At 53.3% G+C, this 23,867-nt stretch overlaps 2 protein-coding genes across 4 annotated transcripts; both read left to right on the forward strand.

Annotated features, from left to right (window-relative positions):
* The first annotated feature begins 75 nt into the window (after positions 1 to 75).
* Positions 76 to 13,001, forward strand: BAIAP2L2 (BAR/IMD domain containing adaptor protein 2 like 2). Of its 2 annotated transcripts, none has more exons than XR_002047988.2 (14): positions 76 to 1,102; positions 2,018 to 2,093; positions 2,370 to 2,456; positions 3,445 to 3,506; positions 3,824 to 3,895; positions 5,225 to 5,341; positions 5,713 to 5,859; positions 6,329 to 6,481; positions 6,920 to 7,061; positions 7,832 to 8,057; positions 8,973 to 9,044; positions 9,369 to 9,549; positions 9,637 to 11,408; positions 12,222 to 12,279. XR_002047988.2 is itself a non-coding variant. In XM_010410575.3 (14 exons), the coding sequence occupies exons 1-14, from the start codon at positions 1,064 to 1,066 to the stop codon at positions 12,295 to 12,297; spliced, it is 1,491 nt and encodes a 496-aa protein (XP_010408877.1). In that variant the 5' UTR covers positions 76 to 1,063; the 3' UTR covers positions 12,298 to 13,001. The 2 variants fall into 2 exon arrangements, 1 of the variants encoding a protein (XP_010408877.1); XM_010410575.3 differs by having other exon boundaries at positions 11,368 to 11,408; positions 12,222 to 13,001.
* Positions 13,002 to 14,027: 1,026 nt separating this feature from the next.
* SLC16A8 (solute carrier family 16 member 8) lies at positions 14,028 to 23,647 on the forward strand. Of its 2 annotated transcripts, none has more exons than XM_019292688.2 (5): positions 14,028 to 14,598; positions 17,700 to 17,936; positions 18,437 to 18,580; positions 19,103 to 19,966; positions 22,102 to 23,647. In XM_019292688.2, exons 2-5 carry the CDS (start codon positions 17,708 to 17,710, stop codon positions 22,491 to 22,493), a joined length of 1,629 nt encoding a protein of 542 aa, XP_019148233.1. In that variant the 5' UTR covers positions 14,028 to 14,598; positions 17,700 to 17,707; the 3' UTR covers positions 22,494 to 23,647. The 2 variants fall into 2 exon arrangements, with proteins under 2 accessions (XP_019148233.1, XP_010408876.1); XM_010410574.3 differs by having other exon boundaries at positions 14,032 to 14,598; positions 17,637 to 17,936.
* The last annotated feature ends 220 nt before the right edge of the window (positions 23,648 to 23,867 follow it).

The raw sequence follows: 23,867 nt of genomic DNA on the forward strand, positions 1-23,867 counted from the left end.
CTCTTGTGTCTCTCCATCCTACAAGTTCCCAGAGGGGTTCTAGGCTTGCTGACTCTGAATTTCTTACAGGTAGAAAATCAGAAAAAGGGCTCCTTGAGACACAGGATTTACACCCTTTGTATGGGCTGAAGAAGTGAATGAGCTGTCCCTGCAGCCAGCCCTGGCAGCACGTGTGTGGTGTGAGGGGCTGGTTGCCCCACAGCAGTTGCAACCAGAGTAGAGAGGCTTTGGACCAGCTGCAATATGAGGATCCTCTTGGAGCTGGCCAGGCCTAAAAAATAGAACGCTGGGTTTTGCTTGCTCCTTCTCTTCCCAGGCCCATGCCCAGAAGAAATCACAATGACAGCGCTCTGGTCCCAGCTCACCAGAGGTGAAACCTGGGAAAGGGTTCAGACAGAAGCCTGTTCCTGCTGTTAGAGAGTTTCAGTGACAATGGGAGTGGGAGGGAGGCTAAGAGCCCGAGGGCTGAAGCCTGGGGTGGAGGAATAATGGGCAGGGCAGAGTTGAATTTTGTTTAGAGCTTTCCTTGTGCTCCCTGCTGCCCGCTGCTCTTTGCTGCCTGCAATCACAAGCTGATAGGGATCTCCTGACTTTCGAGGTGCCTGTGTGAGAGAGACCTGAAGATGCCTCAGTTGCTCAGCACAGTGAGGCCGAGCAAGCCACGCCGGAGCGGCGGCAGTGCCGGAGGCGGGGAGCCATAAGGTGGTGACTTGGGCAGGTGGCTGGCACCACAGGTGTCAGGACGGGCAGAGCTGGGTACCAAGCTGGCAATCAATAATGCAAAGAGCCGGTCACATGTCCTTGCTGGCTGTTGCAGGATTCCTCTCTCCCCCCAGAGTCTGGTTACTTCAGAGATCAAGTTCCAGCCTCTCGGTTGGTGAATTATTAAACTCCATCAGTGCTCCCTTTGTACCACGTCTGTGTCTTCCTGCTGTCCTTCCTTGCTGGTGACAGGCTCTTTCCATCCAGCTGCCTGTGCAGAAGCAGAGTCCTCTAGTCCTATAGCACCTTGTACTCTACTTTGCTCCTTGCTTCTCTGAGGGAGAGTGAATAGGCTCCAGAAATGGATCTGTCCTACAGATCCACCATCTCCATCTATAAGGTGAGTGTTGGCATCAAAGGCTGCTTCTGTCTGCATATGGGAGACATGTGGGTGGGAGATCAGTGTTTTCTACCAAAGGCTCTCTTGGGTGGACAGCTGAGGGCTGAATCCATTCCCAGGCTGAGCTGCAGCAGCTCCTGTGGGCTCTGGATTATGTCTGGGAGCAGATAGCTGGCAGGAGGAGAGGGTGGTGTGTGTCCTAAAGGCTTCAGGAAGGAACTGGGCAGCCAGGGTGGCTTGGACATGGAGCATGAAGGGTGACACACCTTGGTTGCTGGTAGGAAGAAGTTCGATCGTCCATTTTGCCCCTCCCTTGAAAGAAACGCTTCCCTACACACAGCAGTGCTGAAACAAGGCAGGGAGGGCTGACAGAAGTGGGGAATTGCTTATTCCAGTCTCTGGTCTTCTCTGTAGCCAATGGGCACCTTTGATAAAATGCAAATAAAAGTGGAGAAGCTGGTTGTCCATCCCTTCTGTTACTAAGTGCTGAGTCTGGCAGTGCACCACATCCTGGCTGGGAAAGGGTTGTGTTCATGCCTGGATAATAAGCAGTGGCCCTCTGGCTGGCTGTGGGGTGAGGGAAAAGGCTGCTCAGATCCCCTTGCAGTTACTCCCCTGACTGCAGTGGGTGTGGGCCCTTGGGAGAAAGCCGTCTTCATTCAGGCGACCCCTTGGCTCTGCAGTGAGCTACCTTGCCCTCTGGCCCTCTGGCTCCTCTCCTGGCTGCCTTGGGAAGGCTAAGGGCAGCTGGAGTTGCTAGCCAGCCCCGATGCAGGGAGCTGGCTGTACATCGCCTCGGTTCCAGTGCGCCAGAGGGGGCTTTCACCCAGCCAAACCACAGCAGGGGAGCCTTGACCTGCTGAGGTCTCTGGGCATGAGGAAGAATGGCATTAACGAGCTTCTGCCTGGCCACAGAGTATCCTGGAGCAGTTCAACCCTGCGCTGGAGAACCTGGTGTACCTGGGGAACAACTACCTGCGTGCCTTCCACGGTGAGTGGGGTCCCACACAGCCAGGGCTCCAGACCATAGTGCTGCATCCAGCCTGGGCATCCCCTGTGCCACCACCTGGGACAGGGTCTGCCACCTCTGACATGTCCTGAGCTGCTCTTAAGCGCTCCTCAGCTCCAGGACCCACTGCTGATGGGGAGAGATGGGGTGCCCATAGGCGAGGTACCAGGGGGTGGCTGTTCTGTTGTGCTGCTTGCTGGTGGTGGTGATGGTGGGAAGGCAGGCCAGACCCTTACCACCCCTTTCCTCTCCCCACAGCATTATCAAAAGCTGCTGAAGTGTATTTTAAGGCAATTGAGAAGATTGGGGAGCAAGCACTGCAGAGTTCCACCTCACACATGCTGGGTAAGGCTCTCCTGCACGTCATCTGTCCTGTGGTGAGCCACAGTTATGTTTTTTTGACCTTTATGGTTTTTAGCTGGTCCATCTCCAGGTACTGGGGCAAGAAAGACAGCTCCTTTAAGTGGTGTCTCTCTGTACCAGGGCCCTGTCCAGGTGGTGAGAGTCAAATTTATTGTGTGTCCTTGAATATTTCTCACAGCCCCAGCACTCTTCGCTGTATCTCTCTGAGTTCAGTCAGCTCAGCTCCTGGGATGGATCTCTCACAGAAACCAGTCCCTGTTGAGGCATCCTGCCCCAAGAAATGAAATTTTCATCATGGAGGAAGCATTTTTTTCCTTCTTGGAGATGTGAGGGAAAAGCCAGGGATCATGCACTGACAACTGATGGGGTCTTGTCCTCCTGAGCCTGCAACAGCTGGAATGGTAGCTTGGGGCTGAGGGAGTCACACTCAACAGCATAAATAACTCTGCAGCCTGGTGGCGATTGCTGAAAATATGTTCAGGGAACTGCTCCGCTGCTAAACTTTTTAGCAAAAAGCTGCCAGCAGATGCGCCCCTTCTGCAGACTCTTTTTGTCATCTGCACCTCCCAGCTAGCTCCTCTGCTCCGTCATCAGTCTCTTCCTTTCCTGCTTCCATAACACCGACACTGGTGAAGCGGGACCATGCCCAGCATCGGAGTGGGTGCTGGAGCTACCTTCCCATGGGACAGCCAGAACTGTGCACGGCAGCTGGGGAGCCACTGGGATTAGAAATGGGGCCTGCAGGGGCTGTGGCAGAACAGAAACCCAGCACCCAGAGCTCGTGGCAGAGGCGAGGCTGCCTGCTGACACCTGGGGCTGTAGCTGAGTGCGGTGCAGAGAGCAGTGCTTTCTGATATCTCTTCCACAGCCATGTATCGTCAGCCTGAGCTGCACGCTGCTGGTCTGCCTCCTTGGGCACACGAGGACAAGACCACAGGACTTTTTCACCTTCTGTCTTTTTCCCCTGAAGGTGAAATTCTGATGCAGATGTCTGACACGCAGAGACTACTGAGCTCTGATTTGGAAGTTGTGGTGAGTGGTTTTCCCAAGGGCTGGTGGAGGTGGAGAATAAAGTGATTTACTTAAATACAGCTTATCACCATTTACCGTGTTCACCCCATCAGCTGCCCTCACACACACCTGCAGGCAGGTGCCTGCCTCCCTGCTTTCCCTGCTGCACGTGGCAGAGGAGGGTTACAGGGCTGGCATGCTCAGAGCCTGGCTGTGAGTGAATCATGTGCTCAGCATGTTTTATGAGCCACCCCTTATCACAGTGCATGCAACATCCCCGTATGGTGAAGGGATGTTGGGTGAAGGGATAAGGGTGATGGCTCCTTCGCCTCTTTCAGGCTCAGACCTTCCACGTAGACCTGCTGCAGCACATGGAGAAGAACAGCAAAATGGATGTGCAGTTCATCAGTGTAAGTGATTCACTCCCTTCTCCTCCTCAGTTCTTGTTCCCCTCTCCCCTTCACCTAAGGGTTTTTGCTTGAATGCTTGAGGTGTTTCCTTCATTCTTCTCAGCATGAGATAGGGGGTCTTATCTTCTCCATCATGGAACAAACCCCCTTGTTCAGCTGATTATGGAGAGCTAAAGAGGTGGCTGTTCTTTGTGCAGTGGGACTTGCCAAATGCTTGAGCAGAGCTGAGAGACTCAGCATCCCAAAAGCAGAGTTCCCAGCTTCTCCAAACCCCAGGCTTTGCTTGTCTGTGGGTCCTGTGCTGCCATGGCCCAGCTGGCCATGCTAGTGGGTAGTGTCACAGGGAGAGGTAGAGGCCTGGGGACTTGCTCCCAGTGCTGGGGCAGTTGGGTGCCAGTCCTTGCTCCTGAGATCTGAAGGTTCATCAGCACTCTGGGGCCATTTAAATTGAAAAGAAAGATAAAGAAAGACATTTTATAAGAGATCCGGGTGAAGCCTGATTGCAGGTGGACTCAGATATCCAACTGATTTACCAAAATATGAATATCGATCCAATATCAATATCCAACTGAGACGGACAAGAACTCTCTAACAGTTTAGAGTTAGAAAGTGTATGTTTTATGTGGCACCAGGCACTGCATGGGATAGCTCCCTAAGAGGCAGGGCCCCGATCCAAGCAAACACAAAGCTTTTTATTTACAAAAATTATGAATATCCAAAATACAAATGTATATTCATAACGTTAACACCTCCCATTTTCCACTGCGTATGGAAATGAGCTTAAATGTCATTAAGCATGCGTAGTGTGTGTCCTGAATTGAGTCAGTGGTCTTGAATTGGGTCAGTGGTCCCAAAAAGGATGAAGTAACTCATCTTCCTCATTTTGACCTTTTTGCTTCTCTGAGCTTTAACAATCCTAATTACTTTAGTGACCTGTAAGTTTCTTCTTGCATGACTTTTGGATGGGTTCCCACAAAGGGAAGAAATTGGTAATTGTCTTGTTCCCTACACCAACTTATCAATATTTCTACTTCTCATTCTAAGCACAGCTAAGCAAACACACAAATGGCAGATCATCAGTTATTTGGCAATCAGTTACTAACATTTTAAAACCCATTTCAGGCCCAGCTCTCCTAACTATTTTAATTAACTCTTACTGGGCCCAAGTTCTTTCCTATTCCAACTAATCTCAACACAGCTAGCCTATAACTAAAATCTTTGTTTCTTCTAAATCTATGTTTCACAACCATCAATCAGAGCAGGACCCTTGCTGCCTCACGGTGTGGCCGGGTCTCTGGTTCCTTACTGAGCCTGTTTTCTCCCTGGCAGGAGAGCCAGAAGCAGTATGAGCTGGAGTATCAGCGAAGAGCCACCAACCTGGATAAGTGCATGGCAGAGCTGTGGAGAATGGAGAGGGCTCGTGACAAAAATGCCCGGGAGATGAAGGTAAGCAGTGATTGCAGGAAGGGGAGTTAGTGATAAGAACTGGATAGTATCTTGGAAGCCAGGGCTGATTTCTCAGCAACCTCAGCCAAGGGGTTGCCCCAATGTTCAAAAGGCAGGAAAGTAGGAAACTCCTGTTCTACAGGATGCTACTGACCTGTGGTACTCACTCCTGCCAAGCCCTTTCCTCATTTAGGAAGCCTCAATAAGCAAGAATTTAATCCCTGGCACGCTGCTCTAGCTCCTCTCTGCTGCTCAGCACTGCAAGTGGACTGGGAAGCTGATAGACATGATGACCCCTTCCAACCCTTGCCCTGAGCCCACTCTGCTGGATTTTCACTGGTCCCTTCCTCCCTTTTTTCCCTGTGACACAGGAGAATGTGATCCGACTGCGCTCAGAGATGCAGGCGTTCGTCTCTGAGAGCCAGAGGGAGGCTGAGCTGGAGGAGAAACGCCGCTACCGCTTCCTGGCTGAAAAGCACCAGACGCTCTACAACACTCTCCTCCAGTTTTACAGCAGGGTACAGCCCTGACATGCTGGGGAGCAGAACTGGGGGAGCAGGCAGCAGGGCTGGAGGGGGAGCATGCAGGCAGGAGGGAGCCAGGGCTGAGCAATCCCTTAGGTGAAGGATGCATCTGCATGTGGACTGGGCAGGAAGCTATTTTGTTTCTTGCTGTGAAGTTCAGGCTGGCTGTACTAGGCTGGGAGAAGATGTCTGGGGCTGAGGATGGTGCTGACATGGGGTTAGTTGGGTGTGTGAGTGATGGAGGAGGAAAGGGTGCTGTAGGTGTTTATAGCAGGGTCTTTGGGACCATGGGATCTCTGTTGCAGGGTGCCATCCTGGAAATTCCTGCCTACAGGGAGCTGTTTGGCCATTCCCACAAGCCTAATTGTGGGAGGACCTGGTCTCTAATGCCCATGTAAGCCCTAGGCTTCCTCTGTAGCTTGTCTGCCCTGTCCATCAACCCCTCTTTTCTCCTTCTCCCCAGGCTCGCAGCATGATCCAGACCAAGGCACCACGGTGGAAGGAGCAGCTGGAAGCCAGCCGCAACCCCTCAAACAGCCACTCACCCAGTCTGCTCTCAGCCTCCCACAGCCAGGGGTATCCATCTGGACGGCTCACACCCACCCACCTCGAGATGGTGAGGAGCCCACAGACAGCTTGTTTGGTGAAATATTGGAACAGGTTTCCCAGAGTGGTGGTGGATGCTCTGTCCCTGGAAACGCTCATGGTCAGGTTGAACTGAGCTGTGAGCAATCTGATCTAGTTGGAGATGTCCCTGCTCATTGCAGCCGGTTGGACTAGATGACCTTGAAAGTCCCTTCCAACCCAAAGAATTCAATAGTTCTGTGGTGGTGAGGCTGCAGGGCAAGGTCAGTCCTTGGCCAACTGTGGTGTTTGCTGCCTTGTCCAGCTCCAGTGGCCTTTCCTGGCCAAGAGGAAGAGCAGCATGTGTGTGGGCTGCGATGGAGGAATGTGCTGAGTTTGGCTTTCTAAGAGGGACTGCATATCTCTCAGAGCATCTCCTGCCTAACACAGCCTTTGTGGATGTGTGTTCAGCCCCCTTTCCTTCCAACAGCCCCAGAGACCCCTTGGGGACTTTGCTTCTTCTATGACTGGGAGTAGATCCAGCATCTTCTCTCCAGACCCTCCAGAAATGAGAATGTCTCCTCAGCCAGAGTCTCCCAGGCGGCCACTGCGGAGGACACCATCAGCAGCAAGTATGACCTGTATCTGGGAGCAGTGCTGTGGGGAGACACAGGGGCTGGAGCTCTCTGGGAAGAGGGTTGGGTTTGGGAAGGGCCCACCTCTCTATCAGACCACCAGACCTCAGCCACATTCCTGGGCATGGTGAGAGGACAGTGCCTATGGGAGCTGTAGGGGGCAAGGCTGAAGTAGAAAGTGAGCTCAGCCTTCAGGGCAGAGTCCGTCCAGGGCAAGGCCAGGCTGTGTGAGGTGAGGAACCTACAAATGAGCAATTTTCAAGCACTGGTTCTTGCTAGAGTTCCCATTTTAGTAAAGCACCTTCCCTCATACTACTGGATTAAATGTTAGCTTGCCCTGTGAAACACAGCCACTTACCTCGTGACACACCTGCTTCTCCTTCCTGAGAAATTTCAGCTTAAAGTCTTTAAAAGAAGTAAAAAAAGGACAGAGAGAGAGAGAAATTACCCAAATAATCAGTAGTTCTAGCAGGTTGGGAAGAGGATTGTCAGGCAGGGCATCAGCCAGGGCATGCAGTGCCTATGCTCTAGGCATTTGGCCAAAGAGGATGCAGCACAAAACAAATGGGTTTGGCTTGAGTTGGTTGTCTCCTGCAGGATGCTTACTCTGCTTTTCCCATGCTATGCCTTGCTCTCTCCCTGAAAGGCCATCTGCTCCTCCACTAGAGTAATTACTTGACTGGGGAAGCACTGCTCCCTTTGAGGCAGCATGGGTCTTGCAGGAGGACGCCAGGCTCCAGCCAGACCCCTGGGATGCCTCCCCCCAGGTTTGCTCCCTATGGGCCGTACATCCCGTTCGGGTTCCTTTGGCGAGGCCAGCAGCGCCAGCGAGGGCAGGAAGAGGAGTGGCACAACGAGAGTTCAGGCCATCGTGCCCCACACGACGGGTGCCAACCGGACCCTGCTGCGGTTTGAGCCCGGGGATGTCATCGCGGTGCTGATGCCAGAGGCGCAGAATGGCTGGCTCTACGGCAAACTGGAGGGCTCGTCCGCGTATGTGATTCTGGTGCTGCAAATTGGCCAGATGCAGGCTTGTCGAGTTTGGAGCTGGGAGGGTTAAGCCCAAAATTATCACCCTGCTCACCTCCTGGTGTGGCCTGGGCACTGTTACCCACCCACCATCTCAGTGGGGGACAACGCTGTGTCCTCAGTGATGAGGGCTCTCCGTGCCAAGAAGATGCAGTGTGGCAGCGCTGGCCTGGGTGGGCTGCCTGAGAAACCTCCAGGGGCTTTGGGTGGAAGAGCCAGGGATGCAGTGACCCCCTCCTGGCTTGCATGGCTGAGTTACTCCTGTCATGGGATCCAGCTCAGGGCCATGAACCGCTGGAGTTACCTGAGAGGCCTGGCACTTCTTAGCTCATGCTGCAACTGCTTCCACAGCCTCCAGCACAGGCAGGCCATGGAAACTGCTGCACCCAGCACTTACTGAATTACTCCCTGTGGCACTGCCAGCCAACATCTGTGTGTAAAGCCTGCCTCGTTCCACATAGGATGTGCTCTGCAGGAACGCTCACAGATGTGAGATGAACAAGAGCAGTGCCTGTCTTTGGGCGGCTGTTTCTGGAGTGGAGCTGCTGCAAAATCCCTGGAAGAGTTTTCCCCAGCTTCCTTGTGATTGCAGTTGTTTGGAGTGTCTCTTGCTGGATTGCACCAACACTACTCCCAGGAGCACAGGTTTTGCACAGCCCCTGAGATAAGCGAGTCCAAGCTCAAAGTCTGCGCCACGATAACCCCTGTGCCCCACCCATGGGTGAAAGAAGTGCAGGAACCCTGTCACACATGGTAGTGGCAAATGTGGCTTGGTTGATGTGTGGGATGGGCGTAGATCAGAAGTGCTGGGCCACTGGATCTGAAGAACCACAAACCACAGTGGCCTGGGCCTCATTTGTCTCTGTTCCTGTGCTCTAGGTGTGGCTGGTTCCCTGAAGCTTATGTCAAGCCTTTGGAGAATGCGAGGGAGATGGAGGAGCCAGACACCAGGTAACAGGAGGGCAATTGGCTGGGCAGGACCTCCTGGTACACCACTAATGCCAGTGGGGTAATTGTTTAGAGTGTGTCCATGGAGAGCTGCAGGGCTCCCGTGCTGGAGAACCCGCCAAGGGCCTCGTTGTGCCCTGGGATCTCTCAGGCTTCTCTAGGCAGCTCCTGTAACGTGTGCAATGTCATCTCAAAGGTGCTTGGGACTGGGCCGGTCCAAGACACGTGTATTTCCTCCAGAGATATCCCACATTGTGGCTAGCACCTGTGCTGCTCCCTGTTCCTTGCTCTTTGACTCCCACCTCACTGTCTTCTCCTCTTGCTCAGGTCCTTCCCACTGCGAAGCAGCCACAGTATGGATGACATCCTGGACCGTCCCAGCACTCAGTCCTCTAGCAATTACTGGCCTGCTGCTGCCCAGCCCAGTGTGCCGAACCCACCTCCCCTCTCAGTGGGTGCCAGCAGTCACCAGAGTGGGGTGGTTGCCCCACTCAATTCTGGCTCCAAGGTGAGTGCTTGAGCAGAGACTGGTGGCTGTGTGTGAAGTGGGCCACGTCTGACTTTCATGCTCCAAGGCACACCTTTTCTGCTTTAGCCAGTAGAGACAATCACGTTTCTGGTGTTGGTGAAGGGACCTGCTGCCTTCCTGAGATAAGAGGTCTTGTTAGCACCAGTCTTTCTCACCCAGTCTGTTCACATGCCACCTTGTTCTGTTGACCCCTGCCAGTCTGCTTGTTGTGTGCAGATCCTCAGTGCCTGGCTTTGCTCCCCCAAGGGAATGCTTTTCTGCCCCTGCCCTTCTCACCTCTCTCTCTTTTTGCTCACCAGGGACCCTTCAGTTCAGTCCTTTCCTCCATGACCTCCCAGCCTGATTTCTGGTGGCTCCAGGGCAGCACCTCTTCCTGCTAATAGTAGGACTGTGGAGTGACCAGGCTGGTCTGGGAGTGGGTGACCAGCTAACAGAGATGCCATCCTTCTTCTCCCTTCAGAGAATGGAGAGGAGTTTCATAGGGTTCCTCTTTGAAATTCAGATGAGGGTTGGCTTAAAGTCACAGCTGGGGTAGGGAAAAACTGAGAGCAAAGGCCGAGCTATTTTTGAGAGCTTTAGAACAAGTTGTGTCCAACCCATGGGTTATGGATGGGAGAAGGAAGTCCTCCACTTATCATTGCTTCCAGCAGTGGGGAATTGACTGGGGAGAACAAAGTTAAAGGTGAGGACCTGGGAGAAAGAAGAACAGTGCTGCCCGTGGGGCATTACTTGCTCAGTCTCACAGAGGGCTGGAAAACCTTGTCCGTGGTTACTGGTTCCAGGCCAGTGCAAGGCTGCAAGCAATTGGATGGCTCAAAGAACTGGAAACTGCAATATTTAATTACTCTTTTTTTCCTTTTATGTCCTGCTCTGTGGTTTCAGGTAGCCTCAGGCTGCACAATTCCGGGGAACAGCCTCTGCAGCCTCTCTGTCCCTCTGGGTCACTGGTTTTCATCTGGTCCCAGGGCTAGGGTGTAGGGATAGACCTGGGATTGAGTCATGAGTTGTGTGCAGCATTTGGAATAGCATGACAAAGTGTGGAACCTCATTAGAAAGGAGGGAAAGACTGATTTGGAAAGACTCAGCCTTGCTTTAAATGTATGCCCAGAACATCCCCCAGTTGAGCCACAAGAAAATGGGTGTGACTTCCCAACTGGATCACAAATAGCCACGTGTGGCTGTCTTGTCTGTCACCAGAGTACTTTAGCAGGTCAGTTGTCACTGATCCTTCACTATCTACTGGCCAAGAATAAGGGCCACAGGACCTAGGTCTAACTTTGTCCGTCAGGTTTGTCCACTTTTAAGTAATATGTGGTGTAGGGTAGGTAGGTACACCTCTGGAATTCCCCATGGATGCAGGAAGCATGTGAGGGCACGGATGACAGACTTTTTGCCAGGGTGCGTGGGCAACATGAGGGGGCATCTCTGGCTGCGCTGGAGGGTGAAATGTAGCTCAGACTCTCACTGTTTGCTGTGCTCTTCAGATATGACACTTTGGGGATCTGAGTCATCTCCTTTCTTCCCCAAAACAAAGGAAGATGTCCTAGGGGAGTAAGGAACCCCCAGTTTAGGGACAACCCCCCACAACAAAATTCAGGGTATTATCTATAGTGGGGAATTTGTGGACTTTTGCAAAGCGTGAATAAGGAGTCAGAGCCCTGTTAAGAGGACTTGGGCTCCTAACTCTCCTAAGAGTTTTGTGAAATCTTCCTCCGTGTGTGCAGTGTCTCGTGCCCGACTTTTCTCTCTCCATTCCCCACTCCAAATTTCTCACTGCTGCTTTTCTTTTCACTGCAGAAATCAGGAGTATTTGACCAGCCCCCTGAGCTCTTCCCACGGTAAGACAAGGAACTCCACTCTGGAGCCATCTGACAGTGGGGAGTATTATTACAATGCTGTTATTATTTAATCTTTTGGATTACCAAATGTGGGAGGAACAGGGAAGTGTCTGGGCAAAAGCAATGTGCAGCCTACCTCCCAGGACAGGAGGCAGAGGTGGTCCATTCTGGCCTCTGCTGACCAGGAAGGTCCTATCCTGACTGATAAAATGAGGTAGGAGCTGAGCACCCTGAACACATGTCCAGACCTGCATGCTCCTTCCCATCCATTCTGGAAGGGCCACAATAGCAGCTCGCAGCCTGAGTGTGGAGCTACATGACTGTGCATCTCTGCCTGCTTGGAAAGGGCTGAGGGATAAAAGTTGTGGTTTTGAGTTTCGATGAGTCAGGTCTGTGGAGATGAGACATGCCATCAGTGTCTGCTTTTCTTCCCCCTGCAGCTGGGTTGGTGTCCCCATGTTTCTGGTGTGGTGCTGTGGCCTTTTTCTGCTGCCCAGCTCCTTGCTTGGAGGGTTGCTGTACGCTCTACAAGTGTAGAGTGCTATCATGAGGGACAGCCATGTGCTAGTGTCCCTTCATCCTGTGGAAGAGGGAGGGTGAGAAGCCCTTGGGAGAGCCCAAATGGAACCACATGGGAACGTGCAACAGGGTGTGTAAAGGATGGAGAGAACATACTCAGGAATGAGCTTTACCACACTCTCCTCCTTGGCATGGAGGTGACTGTGCAACAGGACTAAGTAGCCTTTGCTTGGTCACAGGGATCCCCGCGTGGCATTTGCAGGCTTTCTGATGGTTGCCTGTTTCCCTTTCCAGAGGTACCAACCCCTTTGCCACAGTCAAGCTGCGCCCCACAGTCACCAATGACCGCTCGGCGCCCATCATCCGATGAAGCAGGGCTGGGGACGGTGAAGAATTTCAGCACAGAAGGAGGAGGAGAAGTGACACGCTGTGACCTCCAGCTGGGCAGCAACCTAGTGCTGCCACTCATGGAGCGAACTCTCTTTTCCCCTCCCATACCTCTGGGACAATGGGACCCATCTCACCTGGGTGTCTGGTGTGCTTTAGCCAGAAGCAGATCTCTGCTGCCCTTTCTGGATTGATCCCTCCTTCCCTTCCCTTCCCTTCCCTTGTGGTGTTGCTGTACTTGAGTGGGAGGGAGAAGTCTGGTGCTACTGGTGCTGGTGGTCTTGGAGAGGGGATGATGCTGGAGGTGGATGGAGGTAAGGCTGGCTAAGATCATCTGCAGCCAGGGCAGTGCTGTCGGGATGTTGCAGGTGAAGCTTTGCTATCTCTGCTGTGGGCAGAGAAGGACTCTCACCAAACAGTTCCTTTGCTACCAGAAGAACGAATCCCAAAAGAGAAGGCTACAAGAAGGCTTCCAGTGATGTGGTCCAGCTGACAGGGTCTGGTCTTAGCCCCTTTGACAACTGTGTCCATTTGTAGCAGCACCTGCCCCTTGTCACCCCAGGTGCTGCCCTTGCTGGGCAGTGCTGGGGCAAGGCAGGGGCAGGCGACACTGTCCAGCAGCACTGCCCTGCTCCTTCATGTACTGTCCTGTGGAAAACATATGGGTTTTTTTAAAATAAAATGGTTAATGCATCTTCTGTGTCCATTTCAGTGGCCATCACCTCAGTCACAGGATGCAGGGGGAGGAGGAGAGGAGCTCCCCACCAGCACTGGGGCCACGATGGCTGCCCATGGTTGTCGTGTTGGACACTGCAGTGCTGTGGGTCCAGATGCAGCCACCAGCCCAGGGTCTGGGGTGGATGTGGAGGGCACCAGGAGGGCTGTACTGCCCACTGCTGGCTGCCCCCCCTGAGTCCCCCCATCTGTCCTGTGGCCACCTTCTCCTCACCCACTGCTGGAACCTGTGCCCTGGGCACCCCAGGGCCACTTAGTGCAGGGGAAAAACATTCCCCTAGGACCTGTGGGGGCGTCACCAGTCTGGGAATACCCTAAGTGTGCTGGGGGAGCCCTCACGGGAGAGGCAGCATGAGTGAGGGATGGAGCGCTAGAGGTGGCCAGGGCTTAGCTGATTAGCTTTATTAATAGACATTAAACCCTGGCTGTGAGTGCTGCCAAGCCCCCGCAGCCCCCCTGCTGCCCTGCTGCTGAGGGGCTCCAGGGGTTTACAGCGCAGGCCTTTCCCTCCCCAAAACATCAGCTGGGCTGAGCCCCAGCCCCCTCCCTGGAAATAAAATTTTCCCTCACGTGTGGCCAGAGACTGGCTCCTCCGCAGCGCCTGCCAGACCTCCTTCTGTGAGTCAGCCACTGGGGAGGTTGTTTTGGAGGGGGGGTTATTGAGCTGCCAGGGGTGGGCAGGATCTGGTAGTTTGAGTCATGGCTGGCGGTGGTTCCTCGGCTGCTCCTCCTTGTCTTACTTCTCTGCTGGGCACATGCCCTGCACAACCGCGCCAGCACTTCTCCATTGTGGCTGGCAGTTGAGGAAGCTTCAAAAGCAGCACCTTCACCTATTTTGCCCCTTACTGAAGCACGGGCACACGGTCTCCTCCTCCACTGCCCCCTCCCCAGCACCCAACACCCCCACCCTCACCCCGCTTCCTCCTGTCTTGGTCCCTCCGACCGAACCTACCCCCGCCAGCCTGCCCTGCTCTGCTGGGGAAAACGCGAGGAGCCCCTGGGCAGCGGGATTACCGGGGGATTCGGGCTGTGGCAGGCAGCCACCTCGTCCCCATTGGCTGGAAAAGCCTCTTAAAAGTGGAGAAGTGCTTTCTGCCCGCTCAGCACCCGCTGGTCTCTGCCGACCTGAAACCATAAGCAGCTCCTGACCCACATCCACACTGGGAGTGCCGTGGGGCACTGCTTGCACCCACAGTAGGCAAGGGGGTACCCCACACAGGGTGTTCCCCCAGATCTGCCACGGACAGCTTTGCTGGGCATCGCTGGAACTGGAGGAAAGCAGGCTGAGACGGGAATTAGCCGTCTTGTGAGGACATAGCTGCTCCGAAGGAAGGAGCGGAGCACAAGAGACTGCTCGACAGGTACTGGATTCCTGCAGGCATTGTCCTGTGCCCACCATGGGGAGAAGATCCAGGAGGACCATCTAACCAGGCACCCTCATCCAGAGCCGGGAAGTGCCAGCCAGTGGGAGAAGGAAGCACTGCTGACAGATCTGCTCAACCCTTGGAAGCTCAGTTTGTGCTCGGGAGGTCATCACTTCATTGCACAGGTCAGTGGTGTGGAGGGGTGCTTGCATCCTCGCTCCAGCAGCCAATAGGACAGTCCATCCTGGGCCTGCACTCATTTAATTCTCTAACAAATGCTTTCCCAGGGGGTTGTCTGTGGGTTGGAGAGGCCAGTGGCATGAATCATGGCCCTTGCACTTAAAAAATAGACCTCCCACCTCATCTGTATGGTGTGAAGAGCATTTATGTGGACTCTCCCGGGTGCAACTTGGGGATTTTCTGGGCGTTATCCAGCACTAGTTGCACTGTGCTCTGCATGTGTCCAGGGACTGGCAGCCACAACTGAACCTGCTGTGGTCTTCACCCTTCCAACCTGGGCTTGTGCCTCCTGGTGTCAGTGCAAGTCTTCTCCTTGCAGCCACCTGCAGCAAGCTCTGTGGCAGTGCCTGCCCTGGCCCACCTTCCTGTGATGCACAGGAAAGGGCAGGTGCCCATGCTGATGAGCTTTTAGGTGCATGTGAACTCACACACAGTGTTTTTGCCTGTGAACAAAGCTCCTTAACTGAGGAGAAAGTGCTAGTGAGCTGTGGAGTGTGCAAAGGCAGGTGCAGGGTGTGTGATGTGAGCAGACAGGCAGCAGAGGTGTGCCATAGCATATTGGCCTTGAAGGCATCTCCACAGGTGAGCTCCTCTGGTGCAGCCCATCGTTTTCATCTAGCTGCAGGCAGGTAAAAGTGCTTTCATGCTTTGCTGTACAGTTCTGCAGCACTGAGCAAGTGCTCCTGCAGAGGTGCCTCCCAGCTCCAAACTCAAATAAGTATTCATGAGTATTTGTCTAATGTGCTCTTCAAAATCAGATGCCATGGACTCATTGTTGAGAGGCAGAGCTACAGAAATCTCTGAAGAGCATGCCACAGACAGACAAATATTTTCTTGCTAGGATGCTGGCAGAGAGTGGCAGGGTTCAGGGAAAGATGGATCGCAATGGTTTTATTAATTCATTTAATTTGTGGTGCAGGATGAGCTCAAGAAAAGCCAGGCTGGGAGAGGGGCTTGGATAAAAGGTCTCAGGCTCTGCTTGGTGGCAGCCATTCTTACTTGAAGTAGCTATGTGCAGCAGATGGTGCAGCGGTGGAGCACCAGCACTGATGGAGAAATCACTGTGCTTTGGCAGCCAGTCACCTTTTGTGCAACTGGGTCTGGCTTGTCAGTCAGCTGGAGCTGGGAGAGGAACGGTGGGCAAAATGGCAGAAGCTGAGTGAGGCTGTTGAGTCTGTCTGTCAGGGTGCCAGTGATCCAGAAAGCACCAGGAAGGGTGAGATGGGGGAGGTATGGATAGCTGGAGAGCGTATAATTATTCTTTTCTAGCCCCCTGTTTTCAGTTCATGTGTCTGTCCCTTGCCACAGCCCCTGAGACCTGGGCTGGGAGGGAGAGGTTAGAGGAGCCTGTGCCAGCCCCTGTGGTTCAGCCCAAGAGCTGCTAGGAAATGGCCATCCAGGACAGTTGCCCCAACCCATGCTCAGAGCCAGATTCTGCTCCCTTCTTTTGTGGCTCACAGCATCCTGAAAGTTTGGGGAACTCTGCTGCAGGGACCCATCGTGGTGGCTGGCATCTGAGTGCTGCACTGAGTAACCCCTCTGTGTTTTCAGGAGCAGAGGCCCCCTGGAGAGGGGAAGGAGGGGTACAGCAGAGGGTGGTGGAGGGGGTAGGACCACTCTTGCCAAGTAAAGGCCCTCTGCCTGGGGTCTGCCCCAGCTTGTGCCATCCACACTCCTGTCTAAAGGATTTGCACTTCCTTGACATGCAGAGCAACAGCAGCTACGGGAGTCAGCTCAACTCTCTCCCTTTGCTTGGGGAACACCAAGAACAGGGACTTCCTTGAGAAATGCACCCAGATCCAAAACTCCCAGGTTCTAGCTATGTGTATCACATCCATAAGACAGTCCCTGTCCCTTCAGCAGTCTGTAGTCCATATGTGACTCCTGGCATTTCCCACAACTGCTGGTGCCAAGAGATGGGGACACTGCTGCCATCTTGCAGTCCTTCAGCCAAGGGAGCTGGGCAGGAGAGAGGACCCATGTTAGGAGTGTGCTGCCAGCAAGATGGTGATAGGAGACAAACTGGACCCAAAAAAGCCCAGCTCAGGCATGGAGAATGCCTGTCTAATCTACTTGGGGGCATCTATAGTCTAGGTCCAGTGATGGCTTTGCAGACGGGTGTGAAAATAAGCCTGGCTGACCAAGAAACTGTGGCCAATGGTGCTGGAAGGGGCAGAGACCTGGTACCTAAGGGAGAAATGAAAAACGTACCCATAGCAGCCAGCTGGAGCAAAATTCCTGGGCAGCTTAAAGCCCTGAGAGCAACTCACAAGACATCCCCTCTAATTCCCTCCTTCTTCCCACTTAGGCTTTGTTCCGGCCCCTCTGTGTATGTACGGAGCCCTAATCTCTCTGGCATGCAAATAACCACCCGTTTTTTGTGCTCTCCCCCTTCACCTATTTCGGAAATCTGGCCCCTGATGGCGGGGAGGGGAGAGAGAAGGAGAGTGCCATGCACTGGGGCCTCCCAGAGGAAAGCACAGAGGGCTTAATGGATCTCCTTGCCTCACTGCTGGAGGTTTCTGTGGCAAGGCAGGTCCTGGAGGGCTCCCCGCTGGAGCAGACCAGCATGGGAGAGGCTCAAAGGCAGATTTTAGGAAGCAAAAAGGGTTCATGTTGCTGGCCTTTGGTTCACACCATCTGTAGGCAGGGTTGGATATGAAGCAAGGGGGATGTTGCAGATCATGATGCTGCATCAGATGCCGCACTCCAGGCTCAGCTGGGAGCCGCGACACTGCTCAGCTGTGTTCAGCCAGGGGTTATGGAGCTCTGGGCTGCCCTAAGCTCAGGGGAAGTGTCCCACCTCTGCCCAGCTGAGGCATGACCTCACACCCAAAAGCAATCCCATCTTGCCTGGCAGGATCACGGTACAAAGAGCAGATGTGATCCCCCAATGAGCCTCTCAGAGCTTGAAGATGGTGGGCATGGCGAGAAACCTTGTAGTAAATGTTTGCTGCTCTGCTTTTCTCTTCTCTTCTTGCAGCACCAGCAGATTTTCTCCTTCTCTGTTGCCCTACTTCCTCCTGGCCTGCCTTTCCATTCCTAGGCTAGAAGATGGGGAGACCTGACCCAGAGGAAGGGCAACTCCCAGCTCCTGTGAAGCCCCCGGATGGTGGCTGGGGCTGGATCGTGCTCCTTGGCTGCTTTGTGATCACCGGCTTCTCCTATGCCTTCCCAAAAGCCGTCAGTGTCTACTTCAAGGAGCTCATGAAAGATTTCCACGTGGGCTACAGTGACACAGCCTGGATCTCCTCCATCATGCTGGCCATGCTCTATGGGACAGGTGACGCTTGGACACACTTCCCTCTCCCCAGCTTGCACCTTTCCCACTCTGCCATAGGCCCAGGCCATGTCCCCATGGGCTCTTCTCATGCTCACTGGCCTGGTCATGAATCACGATGCAGAATACAGTTGTCCTACCACTTCTCTTCTGGAAGTGTGCTGCGTCTCATATCCCTGTTTCCTCTGCCCCAGGAGACCTCAGGGGTCACCCCACGCACATCCCAGACAGCTGATACAGGGTTTGCTCCCACTCCTCAAGTGCTGCTCCTATCACACCAAGCACCAGGGAATAGGGGTCCAAGGGCAGGGCAGAGCAGAAGTCTCCACACCACAGCCTCTCACCCTTGGCCAGGCCCAACAGATGTATATCTAAGCAGCCAAGTAGTGAGTTCCATCATTACTGTTGCATCTTCCCTGAGTGCCCTGCCTGGGCTGCCTGCCCCTTCCCAGTTGTCCTGTCTTCTTCTGGTCTCCTACTCTGTCTCCTCTGCTTCCTCCTAGGACCAGTATGCAGCATCATGGTGAACCAGTTTGGCTGCCGGCCCGTGATGCTCATTGGCGGGCTGCTAGCTTCTGCTGGGATGATCCTGGCATCTTTTACCACCAATATCATTGAGCTTTATCTGACAGCTGGTGTGCTGACAGGTGAGAGCCCTGGGATTTGGGGAGGCAACACAGACTTACCTGGGAAAGAGCCAAGACCATGTTGAATTTCCCTCTAGCACTGCCATGTCTAGTATCAGGTCTCCCTCACGTATTTGCACATGCTATGGGAAGCATCTAGTCCTGAACGCTGCACCTGTGAGGGATGCATCTGCTGGATCTAAACAGCCAGGGCCTGTGGTTGCGAGGCAGAAGAAACCGAGTGGTGCTCAGTGATCATGGCAACTCTGGTAGGTGACATCAGTACACAGTGGCAGGGGAGAGAGGCAGAATTCCTGTGTAAGGCTCAGGTCCTGCCTAAACATGGGCACAATAACCTGATTCAAACACGCTTCAGGTGGACAGGCTGGTTTAGCCCATCCTCTGCAGGGGCAACCCACCAACATGAAGGCACAGAGGCTTGTGAGGAACACATTCATCCCATCATGGGACTTCAGGATTAGGACAGTCTGAGGGGACTTGTTGCAAGCCACATCTCATGTTCTTGCACTCACTTCCATGTAGGTCTGGGTATGGCGTTGAACTTCCAGCCCTCACTGATCATGCTGGGCACCTACTTTGACAAGCGTCGGCCTCTCGCCAATGGACTGGCTGCTGCTGGGAGCCCTGTCTTCCTTTCCTCCCTCTCTCCACTGGGGCAAGTGCTGCTGGAGAAGTTTGGTTGGCGAGGAGGGTTCCTTATCATGGGGGGCCTTCTGCTTAACTGCTGCACTTGTGGGGCAGTCATGAGACCCCTGGATATGGGCATGAAGCGGAAGATGGGGAAAGCTCAGGACAAATATGAAGCCAAGGAGATGCTGCCCATAGGAGGGAAATCAGAGGAGGGAATCAGCACCACTGATGGAACCAAGAAAGGCAAGAAAGCCAAGAAGAAGCCCAAGAAAGGAAAGAAGCTTCTGGATTTTAGTATCTTCTCCAACCGAGGGTTTATCATTTACACTATTTCAAAGTTCATCCTGGTCTTGGGTCTCTTCGTGCCCCCCATATTGCTGGTCAACTATGCCAAGGACACAGGCGTACCAGACACAGAGGCCGCGTTCCTGCTCTCCATCATTGGTTTCATAGACATCTTTGCCCGCCCTGCCTGTGGCATGGTGGCAGGGCTGAAGTGGGTCCGCCCTCACGTGGCATATCTGTTCAGCTTCTCCATGCTCTTCAACGGCTTGACAGACATCTGCAGTGCCAGGGCTAGCAACTACACGGGGCTGGTCATCTTCTGCGTCTTCTTCGGCATCTCCTACGGCATGGTGGGGGCGCTGCAGTTCGAGGTGCTGATGGCCATCGTTGGCTCCCAGAAGTTCTCCAGCGCCATCGGGCTGGTCCTGCTTATCGAGGCTTTCGCCGTGCTCATCGGCCCACCCTCTGCAGGTAGGTGTCTTGCTATAGGGGATTCGTTTGGCTGCCATTCCACAGTATTGCAGGCGTCGGGCATGGACACAGCACTTGAAGAAAGACCCTATTTCCCAAATTTAAATTCGCTCTAGAAGCCAAGAGCTGATCTCTGCCTTCACTATGAATGTTGCAGAGAATCGTGTTAAGGATAGGGTCAGGCACATGCTGCAGGCAAACCTTTGAGAGTCTTCATTAGGACAAAGCGTCTTTCAATTTCTCCTTGGTGTCCATGGCCTTTTGATTGGCACTGCGAATAGCGATCTCAATTTGCGCTGATCCCAATCCCAAGGCACAGGTGTTTTGCTGTCAGTCAAGTCAAAACACTTTGTACAGCCCCCTGAGGCATTTGCTGTTAATTTTTCTAAGAGGATTAAGATGCTCACAGCTTTTCAGCCAGTCTAGTCTAGGTCACAGTCCCTGGTGAGGTCCATACCCCACAAACAGTGCATAAAAACAGGCTGTTGAATGGAGGTTGGCGTAGATTAATACTAAGTGTTTGATCACATCTGAGAATGCCAAATCATGCCAAAGGCTTATTTCCAAACAAAGTGCAGTTTCCTGATTTGCAAGGAAGAGTCAGGGACAAGACCATGGAAAATCCCCAGGCAGGAACCACTCTTGTTTCTTGCACCCCTTCCTTCAGCTGTAAAACAGGGGCTAAAGTGAAGACCTCGGTGTGAATGGTCTTTTCCCCAGCACAAACCACCAGTTATGAGTAAAACCCACCCTCAGCAACTCCAACCAGTTCTCAAGTAAAATTTGGCGGTCAAGAGAAGACCCTCTTAAATGCTAACAATAATGCATGTCTCACTTTATAAACCGTGGGGCAGTCGGCAGTCCCAGGCCAGGGAAGGTCAAGAAATACATGTCTTGGAGGCAGCTGCAGAGAGATCACTGAGGGAGAGAGGGATTTAAGAGCGCCTTGCCCCAAGGAGCAAGGCACACCAGTGGGTGCTAACAAGGGACATCCCTCAGCCCTCCTGCCTCAGTTCAGCTGTGCCTTGGTGCTGTGTGCACATACAATGGCACACAGACAGTGCTGGGTCACTGAAGAATGGTGTTGGGTGCAGCCAAGTCGTGTTGGGGGCACCTTCCTCAGTGCTCTCTAGGACTCCCCTGGTGCAGGAAGCTTGAGCGCTCTGACAATCCTGATGGCTCGGACTCGGGGAGAACAGTGCTCAGCTGGGAGAAGGGGGTTGAACAAAGTGGCTTTGTTTGGTGTAATCCTCCTGAGCTGCTTCCCGCTCCGTGGGGCCGAGGGGGTTTGGCACAGGATAAGCTGCACACACACACACGCACACGCACGCGCACTAGTGCACGCAGGTTCCTCTCTCGCCACCCGGCTTGGCTGAATGGGCACATTCACCTGCGCAGGAATTCACCACGTGCCTCCCATGACTGCTCTGGGAGGCACCACAGCGTGTCCTGGGGCCAGTTTCAGGGCATGTACTGTACCACAGCAGGGACTGGGGGTCACCTGCGTTCGGGAGCACACGAGACTGAGATGAAGAGTGCGGCTCCATGGCTACATCCTGACTGCAGCAAGGCAGCTGTTCATGCTCCCCAGCACCAAGGACTGGCAACTCTCCCTCCATTGCCAGTCCCAGTGGATTCAGAAAATAGATTGAGAAAATCTCTGGCACAGAAATCATCAGGTGTGGGCCAACCAAAGGGATTTCTCTGCCAAAGAGAAATCTGTTCTTCCTTTCAGAATGTTTTCCTGATATACTAGCATAAGAAATAGCAATGCCTCTCAAATTTTCTTTTCTGAGACTGGCCAAGTCAACTCATGAGAGGCTTTTCCCACCTTGGCAAGTAGAAGATGGCCCAGCATGGAGTGAAACGATAACATCAGGGTGTCACAATTATTTAAGCTTGTCCAAACAAGGGAAAACACCAACCATGCACTGTTACCATACTTTGCCTGGAAATACAGTGTGGCTCTTTCCCAGTGTGATATTTAGATATTCAGGCTTCTTGCTCTTCCCTTGAGGAATGGGTCCTCAGCATGTGCTGCCCACCTGAGCTGGGCTGTCCATGCAGGAGTGCATAGGCTGAATTTAGCCATCGCGTTTCTTCTCCAACCATCTCATTTCTTCTCCAACCATCAGGCCGCCTGGTTGATGCTCTCAAGAACTATGAGGTGATCTTCTACCTGGCGGGCTCAGAGGTTGTGCTCTCTGCTCTCTTCCTGGGTGTTGCCAGCTACTGCTGCCTGAACCGAGGGAAGAAGGAGCCTCCCCCAGAGAACAACCCCACTGCTGGAGGTGGGAGTGACACCGAGGAAGCAGAGTCCGACGTGCAGGAAGCTGAGGAGCACAGCAGCAACAACCACCAGCCGGCCCACAGCACTGACAATGCCATGGTGGCAGCCAACGAGGAGGCCAACCATGTGGCAGATGAGCAGAGTGGGGAGGGAGGTGGCTGTCCCACAGGGGATGGGGAGGTGTTGGCACGAGACGGCTGCAACGCTGACCAGATGGTGGAGAGGGACAGTTTTTAGCCAGGGCAGAGAACAGGGATGTATAAAACCGGCCTTGTTTGCAAGCAGCTCAGCATGGGAGGGTAGGTGGGATGCGGGGAGGAGAAAGCTGGGACAAAGGCAGACGTAAGAAATAAGAGGGAGAGGTATAAGAATAGCTGGTCCTTATGTACATATGTCCACATACCCACCCAGTGATACGTCTGCTTGCATCCTGCACCCATGCTGGTACAACACAGGCTCAGATCAGCCCGAACACCAAAAAGAAAAAAATAATAATCTTCTTTCCTCATTTTCAAACCAGCCTTGGAGAAAGTCTTCCAAAGAGGATGCCAAGGACTCTCCTTTTCCTTCTGCATTGTCACAATACAGAACACAAACAATTAGAGACTCTTCGTAATCAGATCTGGTACGCTCTGTTCTGGTGTCAGTGTTTCCTTCACCCCACTTCAGTCTCGCTGGCAGCAGGTTTAGGAGGTGGTATAACTCACAGCTACCACCTGGCCACCTCCAGGGGCCACCACCATGGGGTAGACACCAGGCTCTCTGCAATAACTCCCTGGGGCACTGCCAGACCAGGAGGCCACCAGCTCTGACCACCTCTGCCTGGCACATCTTTTGTGGATGGTAAAGCTGGGGCAGTGACACCTGATGCTGCTTTCCCAAGTAGGGAAGTGCTGTGTTAAAAGCTGCTGCTGAGCTACACGAAGAAGACACCTAAGAAAGGCTAATGCCATTAGGTGTGCAGCCACAATACGGAGCCTCGCTGACAGGAATAGCACCAAGCCAGCTTTATCTAGGCTCAAGTGAGTCCCGTTGACGCGTGAAGGGAACAACTTGGCCCCTGTGGGGGTGGGGGTTTCAAGACAGGTAAATAACCATGTTCCAGGTGATTATCCACTGAGCAGGAATGGCACCAGATGTGCCTGTGTTTTCCTCTTAAATAGAGAAAACCTCCTTACATAAAGGAATCAAAGGTAAGGCAAAAGGACAAGCCCCAGTCCCTGAGTGCTGCTAACAAGGGTGTTGGGGCACGTGGTAAGGCAGGCATGACCCCCTCACCCCCTGCTGCAGTGATGGATTTCTAGATTCAGAGAGGACAACCTTCCCTGGCATGCTTAAACCACTTCTAATCTGCTTTAGGACTGGATCTTTTATAAACACCCCTGGCCAAAGCTCTTTCTTCCGGTTTCCTGAACTGCTTCACCTCAGAGACCCTGGGGGAACCTGTGACTATAACAAGGGATCAAAAACTAAGCAGAGGGCTACAGGGAAGGCAGCTCGTGGGGCCACCAAAAGATGTGTTTTGTTCCAGACCAGACTGACTACAAATTAGTGGGTAATTGGTAGAGCCTGCAGGACCTATAAAGCCATTTAAACACAGCAGGGGAGTGA

This window comes from Corvus cornix, chromosome 1A (genome assembly GCF_000738735.6).
Source record: "Corvus cornix cornix isolate S_Up_H32 chromosome 1A, ASM73873v5, whole genome shotgun sequence".
NCBI classification, from domain to species: domain Eukaryota; kingdom Metazoa; phylum Chordata; class Aves; order Passeriformes; family Corvidae; genus Corvus; species Corvus cornix.

Bases quoted from the DNA above. Each gene is read 5' to 3' on its own strand.
- SLC16A8 (XM_019292688.2), top strand. From the start codon at position 17,708: ATGGGGAGACCTGACCCAGAGGAAGGGCAACTCCCAGCTCCTGTGAAG. The intron at 18,581-19,102 runs GTGAGAGCCCTG...ACTTCCATGTAG, and splicing joins GACAGCTGGTGTGCTGACAG to GTCTGGGTATGGCGTTGAAC. The intron at 19,967-22,101 runs GTAGGTGTCTTG...TCCAACCATCAG, and splicing joins CATCGGCCCACCCTCTGCAG to GCCGCCTGGTTGATGCTCTC.
- BAIAP2L2 (XM_010410575.3), top strand. From the start codon at position 1,064: ATGGATCTGTCCTACAGATCCACCATCTCCATCTATAAG. The intron at 2,094-2,369 runs GTGAGTGGGGTC...CTCTCCCCACAG, and splicing joins CTACCTGCGTGCCTTCCACG to CATTATCAAAAGCTGCTGAA. The intron at 11,409-12,221 runs GTAAGACAAGGA...TTCCCTTTCCAG, and splicing joins CCCCCTGAGCTCTTCCCACG to AGGTACCAACCCCTTTGCCA.